This window comes from Aphelocoma coerulescens, chromosome 4 (assembly GCF_041296385.1).
Source record: "Aphelocoma coerulescens isolate FSJ_1873_10779 chromosome 4, UR_Acoe_1.0, whole genome shotgun sequence".
NCBI classification, from domain to species: domain Eukaryota; kingdom Metazoa; phylum Chordata; class Aves; order Passeriformes; family Corvidae; genus Aphelocoma; species Aphelocoma coerulescens.
In genome coordinates, this window is record NC_091017.1 from 55,763,921 (window position 1) to 55,774,292 (window position 10,372).

Here is a 10,372-nt window from a genome sequence, read left to right on the forward strand (position 1 = left end):
TCTGAAGACAGCTGTACAGGGACCTCAGCAACCGCCTTCCCTGGGAGCTCCTGCTCCCTCAGGATTTGACCATTACTCCTGGCCATCATAGAGACCTGTAATGTGTTTGTACCTTCCCCTGCTGCTAGCTCTCTCATTTTAGTAACAAAATGGCACAGGTTTTTGGGCAGAGGAGAAGAACAGGGCCAAGGACAAACAGACCCTCTGCAGGCACACTCTCTGCTCCTTCCTTAGCCCTCAGCTGCAGCACAGGGGAGGCGATAACAGGCCACTTAGGCAGTGTCCAGCTATTGGACGCCCCACCTTCCAGGTAACTCCCCCGCACACCTGTGGGCAGAGAGTGGAGGAAGCAGGATAGGAGGACCCCTGCATGGACCCTCAGGCACAGGCTCGGGGTGAGTCGCAGAAGGGCACATAAAGGGGGCGTTCCAATTTGGATAAAAGGGCCAAGGTATAAAAGGGCAGCACAGTGGCACCACTGAGGAGTTGCTGTTTTGTGCTTCTCCCTGCGTGGCTGCTGTTTTGTTCATGATGCAGAGAAGGATTGATCTGCTTGCTTCCCCTTCACCCTTCTGGGCACTGCTGGCACTGCTGCGGCAGGAGCCCGGTATGGGATGGCTGCCGTGTGGTCCAGATGGCTGCACCAGGTCGCGGGGTACCAGTGGACTGGAGGCTGGCAGTGGGGAAGGAGCTGGTGAGTGTGCCCTTGGCAAGGCAGGGAGGGGCGGGGGGCGGTGAGTGGTGGGGAAGGTGGGTAGAGTCCTGCCAGGGTCTTCCATGGGGTCTGATCACACTGCTGGAAGACTTCTGAGACCTCTGTGCACTCCTGAATATAGTTACTTTGTGGTGGCTTTGTCACTCCCAGCCACTTGTGCCCACTGATGGAGGTCTGAGGTGACAGAAACCTTGCAACAGGGTGTCAGATCTGTCACCAGGCTTGAGATGTTACTATAAAGAGACAAATGGGTGGGGGTTTATGGGTTTTGAGAATGTAATCCTTCTGTGCTCTGGCTCTGGAAACTCTGCTCATGAGAGTCATAAGAATGCATGGGGCAGGCTTTTTTCAGAAAAGTTCAAGTAAAGGCTGAAGCATGTTGAAAGGGAGGGAACTTCTATCTGCTTCTGTTTGCCATTGTTAACATGGTTTTCTTTCAGCAGATAAGCTCAGCCAGGTTCCTGAGAAGCATTCCTTTGGCCCTTGGCCCCTGAAGGCTCTGCTGTTACTGGAGGATTCGGGAGACAACCACTTATGGCAAGTCTACCATGAAGGCCTAAAAAACTTCCTTTCTTTTAGAGAAGGCATGGCTCTGTCTGCAGTCTGGCCAATTCCAGTCGAACAACTGAGAGAGTTTCTGGTTGCCATGGAGTCCCAGAATGTGCCTCCCACAAAAATAATAATGTACATGAAAGGACTGTCTTTCATCTCCAGAATGGTAGATCATCCTGATCCTCTTCCAGATCCTGTTATCTGTTCCATGATGTCAAGGTTGAAACGCAGGACTCGCTGTTCAAATGATGAATACTCTCCTGTAACAGTTGAAGTGTTAAGATTTCTCCTGGGAACTCTGGAGTCTGTGTGTAGCTCTCCTTATGAGTGTATGTTGTTCCGTGCCATTTTTACTGTAGCTTTTTTTGGTGTACTCCATATAGAAGAGATGGTGGCAAATCACCAAAACATAGCACAGCCAGAGCTCCTGTACTTGAGTGACCTCCAGTTGATGGAAGGGAGTGCAAACCTTTTTCTGCATACATCTCAAATGGGCCAGCAGAGGTATTTGGTCCAACTAAGATTATGTAAAGAGATGTGGATATGTCCTGTTGAAGCTCTCCGTATCTATGTGGCAGCACGGCCACAGGGAGAGGGCCCTCTCTTTGTGCACTCAAATAGTATGGCTGTGACAAAGAGGGAGTTCCTCGCTGTCTTCCGCCGTGGTCTTAGGTTTGCTGGACTTCCTCCAAACCAGTATGGTGTGCATTCCTTCTGGCTGGGGAGCCATAATAGCAGTATTTCATGGGCATCCCCACAAAGTGATTAATAGAATGGCAAGGTGGTGGTGAAGATTCTGAAAAAGACATACTTCTGTCTATCTGTTGCACTTTCATTGTAGGGGGTAACTTCTGCAATTCACAAATTTTATGCTTTTCACAGACTATATTTTCAGTGCTCTATAAAGTTAAAGAGGAGGAATAAGTGGAGGGTGACTTCACACCTGTGGTGGTATTGAGAATGAAGTGTCATGGTTCTAAAACTGGGACTTATGGGGCAGTGCATATGATATTCAGCATGTTTGTTCTGATTGCATTTTGACCTTGTGTAATGTTACATTAAATGGTGTTTTCTTTCAAGAAGTTCTCTAGGTTGGTTTTTTTTTTTTACACCCTGGTCAAAGGCCATTCATTGCAGTGGTGACAATGTAACTCGCTACAAGCCTGCACTCTTTTTACTGTCTAGTGTGATGAGAAGTAAAGCTAACTGACAGCTGGTGATAATGTGACACCAGCAGTGAAGTTACTCTGTTGTCCAAATTGCAGCTCCATAGCAGCTGCATCCAACTTCACCTGTTGATGCTGCAGTCTCAGTCTCCTTACCTACAGAAGCCTTCCCCTTTACAATTGTTAGGATCCTTCACTAATCCCTCTTGAAAGGATGTATCAAACCTGGATACTGATCAAAAGTAGCCTTTAATTGAAGCCTGGCTAACACATCAAAGTTGGCCCTTCTCAGTTCAAAAGTGGCAGAGGACATAAAGAGATAGCTAAGACAAAAAACCCTCACTCTGTAATTGATGCATTTGCTAGACTTTTAACACTGATTAAATGACTAGTATCTGAGAAGCACAATCATAACAAGGTTGAGTGTCACCTTTCATACATAAGGGTGTTTGAAGTAATGGCATCCTGTGTAGCGCTTCGCATCAGCACGTTCAGGAGCTACCTAGGTGACAACTAGGTATTCAGAAAACAGCCAGCATCATACTGCACTCCTCAGTCCTCCAGCTAGTTTCCAAGAGGCTCTTTAGTTAGAGGAAGCTCACTCTGTAGAAACAGAGCTGTGACAGTAGACAACAATCTGTTAATTCCCTGGCATACATTTGGTAGCTCCCCTTCTACAGCTTTACTACAAGCTGTTGCAGAATTAGCACACTGTGATGCTGAGTCCCAGTCATCTCGCTCATATTCATGAATGCGATTCTGGATCCACCAGCACGGTCATCAGGGAGCCTTGGTCAGGCTCCAGTATGTGTTGATGCACTACTGGGGGACCGGCAGCCTTTTGTACACTTTTAGTCAACTGATCCTTAGAAGTTACTATGGCAATTAGATCACCTGTCTCCAGGGGACTCGACCCCACTGGCCAATAGGTGGCTTTTTGGGTGAGGGACCAGGGAGCTCTTACTTCCTGTGGTTAAGAAAACCCCAGGTCCCCAGTTACCCTCAGGTTCTGTTTCTGTTAGCATAAATCACTCTCCTCATGTAAGGGAGACTCTCCACACATATTTAGTTTCAGACTCTTTCTGAGTGCAACAGTATTCTTTTGTAATTTAGCCAATTCAGTAAAAGGTATTTCTTTGGTAATTATGCAAAGGAAAGCATCATTAGCTCCTTTATATTGATATTCTGTTTTAATTAACAGCCATAATTTTTTCATCTCCAGCTGGCACAGTGAGATGCTTTGAACTTAAACCAGTGTACTGAGTATCACCTCCTGACCTGTTGCTATAAGGCTGGAAGTTTCATTTGGGGCTTTTCTTTGTACAGCACAAGTGAACACAGCCTTTTTGGCAGGTGTTTCCGGCAGAGAAAGAAAACAGGTCCCTGTGGTTAAGCCACATAGTATACTTGAGTTTATTCACCAATCGGCACCGAACACAAGAAACTCACCCACCTTATCTGAGCCCCTGTGAAAAAGCTCCAGAGCCAGGAGAGTATTTTAACACCCACCACTAACCCCTGTATTTAATGTCACCCAAAGAAGGTAGCTTAAAAAAACTCAAACCCACAATTCATTTACTTAGTTTTCTGTGACAGTGGCTGCAAAAGCTGGGCTAGGGCAGTGGTGCATGGGGTGCTGCCAGCAGCTCTCATTAACCAGGAAAAGCTTCCCAGCCTTCCTCAGCCCCTTGAGCACATCCCCATTGCTGGGCTTGCTCATACTAACCTGAGTGGAAGCGTCACTACCTGTCTCGTTTCAATCAGGGAGTCAGGAAAAATTAAGATTTCTGAAGACTGCTGGAGGAAAACTAAGCAGCAAAATTAAGCTGAAAAATCTAGTGTTGCAACACATGGTAATACTCCCACAGGCAGAGCACAGCCAAGCCCCGTGTGAGTGCAGAAAATCTTTAAGAAAGAATCTTTCCTGGGCCAAAGATTCAGGAGCATGCCTACCACTACACCTTTAACCATACTGTAAGCACTGATGTGAGCCCAGATTTTTTCTTTTTTCACAAGATTTCCCCACCTTGTCCTGCAGAAGCCAGTAATAATATTTTTTATTGTTCTTTTTGTGTTTACAAACCCTGAAGAAGGGATCCAGGTGTCTATCAATTTTAATTGGGGTGTTGGCACCTGAATTGAAGATATCACCTCGAACACTTGATCTCCCATTTCTGCCAGCAGTCTTTTCCCTTTCAAGTTCTCCAGGGCTGACCCCATGTGCTGCCTTTGAGGCAGACTGAGACAGCCAAGACCATCGGGAAGCCTGCAGGCACACAATTTGTGACCATAATGTTTCAAAAACACTTGATTTTCCTAGTATGTGTGCACAGAAGCAGCTTTGTTTTGACAAGGCATCTTCCTCACACCTCTCCTCACCCACCATCCAGAAACAGGGTGTTCCTCTGGCTAAAAGCATGGGCATGTAAATAAATTTAATTGACAGTGTGACTTTACAGCATGTCATTTATTCCATGGTAACTACCCATGCATACACACTCCTACTCAGCAAAATATATGGCAAAAAGGTGTAAATGATTTCACACTTCATCAAAGAGCAAGAGCATTTACCCAGAGGTTTGTAACCAAGCATCTTACTCCGAAGTAAGCTTTGCCTTGCTAGTGGTCTAATCCAGTGGAGATTGAGTCCTTTGAGGCAGTTAGCTCCCTGGCAAAGATAAAGCTTTCACACATCCTTTAATCGAATTACCTGTCTCTATTTTGGGATATCTTATTTCTGTTCTGTGGTATAGAATAAAAAATACCTTAACTCCTTTTTAAATGGTCAGGCTCCCACTGAATAGGATCTATTATCTCCTGTTAAGTGGGAGATAAAAGGACCCAGTAGCCAACTATTTTTTAGTGCAGAACTCAGACTTTCACAGAGCTATCCATTTATATGATATCCATTTATATGATGGTGTTTCTTCTCATCCTAGGTAAGAACCAGCACTTAAAATTCAAAAGAGGAGTAAGATTACACAGTCTTGGCTCTTATCTTGAGCCAAGAGTCTTATCTTCAGACTTGGAGATGTACACTTGCAATTGATCAGGCTAAGTCAGAAACTTCCAGGTCACTTTAATTTATGTCAAACAGATGATTTTTTATCACCTTGAACCCAGTGACATCTCACCACCTTCCCAATGGTATTTATCTGTGAAGGAGGGGTAGGTGACAAATGCTGAGAATGGCAACAAAAATTTTTTCAGTGAAATACTTTTTGTTCTGAAATTATCATCCAGGAAATACTCCAGGAGAAGGTTAATGTAAGGACTAGTGAATGTTAAAGGGGAGAATACAATTTGCAGTAAGAGGATATGCTGGAGACCACAGAACAGGGAAGCTGTTCAGCAGCCAGAGTCCTGTGACTGCTGTTAGTAACTTTTAGTATAGATAAGAAAGATGCCAAAATTAATATAATTTATAAGTGCATACTAAGCATACTTATAATAAAAACCATTCCCACATCCTAGCAGCAGCTCAGCATAATGGTTTACAGATGCACATAGTAAGGGAGAGGGAAGTTCCTCTGCTATCAAAAGAGGGACTCTGAATCTGAGAGCTGCCCCTTCTTCTCTCATTACAGCCTTCTGATAAAAGCATAGAAGCACACCCTAATCTCGCCAAAGATGTTATATAGCAAACATCATCTGGCACACAGACTGCAGAGGCCTCCCTATTTCACTGCAGTTTCTTATGTGTGTGGACCACAGAGGACAAGACCTAGTCCTTCCTAAATCTAGGTCTTGTCCTCTCTTTCTCCACCACGAAGGGGATAAGGACACCAGGTGCAAGACCTCAGCTCCTCCATGAAGGTACTATGGACTAAAGTATTGCTTGAACGGTGGGTATCATGCCCACTGCAGCAGCTCAGCTGTCCTCCCTCAGAACTTCAAGTAAAATTACCAAGTGCTTAGCCAGGTAGAAGGAATAGTATTTCATTTTGATATTTCAGCTGGCACACTCTTCTGTAATGAGACCACATCAAAAAGTGAAACTGCAGTCTCATGCGGTTGTTTGCAGAATAGATGTGTCAGAGCCTCTCTCTTTCCATGCTGCAGCTCACTAAACCTGTGCTGAGTTTAATAATTTCCATTCCCTTTGGGAGAGAAGGACATACTCAAGCTGGGTGATTGCCCAAACACTCTGCACCATGTAGTGAAAGATTTTAAAGTCTTAACCTTAATGAGTAATTGATGAACAATTATTCATTTAAATAGTTAGACTTATAACACACCTGCTTTGGCAGAAAAACATCATGGCTAAAAATCCAAGAGCAGGCAAATGTCACTGTTAATTCAGTGCTAAAATGAACTCTGTTTCTCTCTGGGTGTAATTCCAGCTGCAAAGTTAACAGGGACCATTTTATGAGGGAGAATAGCTAAATAGGGAGGGCTCTACCCATTGCATTAGCATCAGGCTGTGCCTTCACACTACACATTTCTCACACCCCGTCCCTGTCTCACTAAATCCTAAATCTGACATCAAGTCATCACAACTAACTTTATACCCCGTATGACAGGAAAGCTCTTAAGTAGCTGCTGTGAGATTAAATGCCTCAAATCTACAGGGCAGAATATCCCTGTTGTGATCTTGATGCAGAAGTTGAACTCCAAAGATTTATACTCCAAAGGCCCACATACATATCTTTGTCTCTAATTCCTCTGAGTTTGTACTAGGTTGAAAACAAACCAGCAGGTGATCACAAGTCAGAATTACAATTTAATAGGAAAATTAAAATAAATGCAATAGTTCAAGAACACTGACAGAGCCAGGATAAAAGCTGACACCCTGTTAGTCAAGGTGGTGGTAGCAGTCCAGATGAAGTGGTCCTATTGAAGCAGTGATCCTGTAGAGGGCCCTGGTCTTCCCCTGAAGGTCCAGTGGTAGCTCTTGCCCTCTAGGAATGCAGCAGGTAAGAACTACTTGTGCTGCTCCAAACCCCGGATTATATCCAGGTGGGAATGCTTGGCTCCTCCCCCTGGGCAGAGCATCCCACAATGGGCTGATGTAATTCTATGAGTCCTGCGGTGGGGCCTTGATTGCCCATTAAACAGAGATAGCCCCCCTGGAGGAAGTTATCAGGGATGAGCCATGGTGGGAGATAACAAACACTGCCCCTACCTGCTTTAACAGCTTGTGAAGATGATCATAGAATACATACTATTGGTTACATCTTACTTTGTAACCTAGGACAAGTTTTATTTGATCCTACATCAAATACAGATGATCATACCTTTATGCTGCTTTCTTGCACAAAGTCATTCCTGGCAGTTTATATTATAGTTCTGCCTCTGGTGGGGAAAAAAAACCCCTTTAAAGTGCAATTAACTTCAGAAAGACAAACAGTAACTGTGAAGAGTGCCTCCATTCCTCTTGATGACATTGTAACATAAAATAAGGTGTAAATGCAAGCAGAAATCTGTTATATGTCTGCTCACAGTTTCAATAGCAGTGTCTCAATCATGTATTATGTTGCAGAATAATGTGTTTGGAAAGATTTTTCCCTAGGGATCAGACTAAGCACAAAAATAAGGTGATCACTCTACTCACCTCAATTCATAGGAAAACAAGGCTGATGTAATTGCTTTCTGCTTGTTTTCTCTCCAACAACCTGTTCATGCGTTGGCAAATTTCAATTAAATTCAACGGAGCAACAAAAAGACCCCAGAGATACTCAGATCTTAAAAATATAATGGAAATGTGAAAAGCTATGATCTGAGTTGGACTCATCCACCTCTGAGACACATATCCTTGGGAAAAACAGCTTCACTCATTCTGCTGCAACACAGAGGCACCACAGCAGCAGTAGCTGTGTCAGGACTCACCAGACCCGTGTCAGAAAAGGCAGGGAGGGTCCCAGAAGCTGTGCTATGGTCTGTGCACAGTGTCTGTAGACAAGGGTGGAATGAATCTCCCCACCTTCAAGATATCACAGTATGGACACCTATGGCTGAGCAAGTTGTTTAGACTCCTTTTACAGCTGAGCAGCATGCTTTTCTGGGGCATGGTTCACCTTACCAATGTCTAGAACAGACCAAAGGAATCGTATGTCAGAAGTACCTATTTATCTCTGCTACTCCTCTGGGTTTGCTTTTTGGAGGAGTGGGTGGGAGGCAGAAGCAGACTCCTGCCCACGCTGCTGCACATCTGCAAACGTCTGGTGTTGATAGAGCCCATGAGACCACTTCTGCAAGCTGAGGATAGAACACAGGCCATGACCACGTTGCCTACAGCTGCTGATTGCTAATCTTACATTTCTTCAATTCTGCAAATGCTTCTTTCCTGACAATACTTCTGCAGTGCTACACAGTTGGGCACATGGATCTGAAACATGCTGAAATACCACCTGTTGGGCCAGCAGCTCAGCTCTAAGTTATGCTCAGAGTAATGTGCCAAAAGCAAACCCTGCAAAAACCCATTTGTATGCAGAGCTCATATTCCAAGGGGACCCTGTGCCACCACAAGCCACTTGGTCACTTTAACATCTGCAGGACTCCATAGGAGAGTGCCAGTCCTACAGCACATGCTCTGAACGCTTGCTTTCTGTGTCACTTTATGTTAGGCACAAGGTGATTTTTAGTCCGATCACTCAACAAATGAGATGGTTCCATGCTTGGCAGGCTGCTCCTCGGCAAACCCAGGCAGCAAACCCGTAGCTCCAGTCCCAGCAGAGTGAAAAGCTTCTAAGATGTAAGCAAGTAAAACTTGCTTTGGGCGAGGTTGTATCTTGGAAACCTTTCCTTTAGCAACCCAAGGCCACTAAGCCTTGGGCTTCCCTATCAGTTCCATAATGTTTGTATTAAATATGCAGGCTCCAAAGCACCAAGGAAAATATCAGCAATTTCACGGCCACAAACACAACTGTGCTGTGGCGTGACACACTTGGTGTCACTGGCTGTCATAGCTCTGGTGCCTCCCCACACCCCAGGGCATTCACAGATGTTCTTCTGTCCTCTCTCCACAGCCCTCCTGACCCAGCACCACCGAAACAGCCATCCCACATGCTCCTGAGCTCAGTCTTCTTCTTGTGGGCACAGGTCCAAGCTCCTGGCCCCGGGCAGAGCTGCACAGGGCAAGGGGCAGCTTCCCCATCCCCTGTACCACAGTCCCCTGAGCCAAGGCCATGTGCCCTGAGCCCTAGACAAGGTTTGGGAGAGGAGCAGTTAGGGAGGTCAGCATAGGGCCATGCATGAGTGTCTCAGCCTGCTGCAGTGCAGGTAAAAAGCAAATTTGCTTTTTTAAGGGAGCATATTAAACTTTGCCTTTAACTCTGCCTGGGAGTGCTGAGTTGGAGGTGGCCTTAGATGTCCTTCTGCACTCTCCTGCGTGGCAGACTGACCTAGCTGGAGAGTCCTTCAAATTGACCAGCAAATGCAGGTCGTTCCTTATGTTGCCCCTTTTTTCCAATGTTCTCCGAGTTGGGATATCACATTGGTCTTCTCCTAGCAGGAACAACATAATAAATTGCTCAAATACCTTCTTGTGCTGCAAACCACACCATGAACACTTTTGAAACAGGACTGCAGGGCTGAGGAAAAGATCCCTTCAGCCACATGGTTTCTTCTCTGCTTTCTTCAGTTCTCAGTAACTTTTTTCACTTCTTACAGCCTCAGCTATTTCCTTTCACTATGCTTTAGCTCCTACCATTCTGCTTACAGCAGCCCACCTTTCTCCTCTCCTTCCCCCTCCTACCTTCTTTGAAGACCTTCTTGAGAGCAAACCACATCCTTACATTCCTCTCATTGTTAGAGCCTTCACCACTGCTGCTGTTATTGTTCTTCACTACTTTTTGATAAAGTGGTCTTGGCACAGCTATGAACCTAATTGCTCTTCAGATGTTCCCATCTGCAGATGTGCAGACAATCCCAGTAAGCTTATTTTACATATGTTTGAACTAAGTTCCCCTTAAGTACACCATATACACCTCAAAACTCT

At 45.1% G+C, this 10,372-nt stretch overlaps 1 protein-coding gene across 2 annotated transcripts; it reads left to right on the top strand.

The window, feature by feature from the left end:
- Positions 1 to 441: 441 nt before the first annotated feature.
- Positions 442 to 2,277, top strand: LOC138109091 (uncharacterized). 2 transcript variants are annotated; one of them, XM_069012188.1, is made up of 2 exons: positions 442 to 694; positions 1,156 to 2,277. In XM_069012188.1, exons 1-2 carry the CDS (start codon positions 529 to 531, stop codon positions 2,034 to 2,036), a joined length of 1,047 nt encoding a protein of 348 aa, XP_068868289.1. In that variant the 5' UTR covers positions 442 to 528; the 3' UTR covers positions 2,037 to 2,277. The 2 variants fall into 2 exon arrangements, with proteins under 2 accessions (XP_068868289.1, XP_068868290.1); XM_069012189.1 differs by having other exon boundaries at positions 1,159 to 2,277.
- The last annotated feature ends 8,095 nt before the right edge of the window (positions 2,278 to 10,372 follow it).

Bases quoted from the DNA above. Each gene is read 5' to 3' on its own strand.
- LOC138109091 (XM_069012188.1), top strand. From the start codon at position 529: ATGATGCAGAGAAGGATTGATCTGCTTGCTTCCCCTTCACCCTTCTGG. The intron at 695-1,155 runs GTGAGTGTGCCC...GTTTTCTTTCAG, and splicing joins TGGCAGTGGGGAAGGAGCTG to CAGATAAGCTCAGCCAGGTT.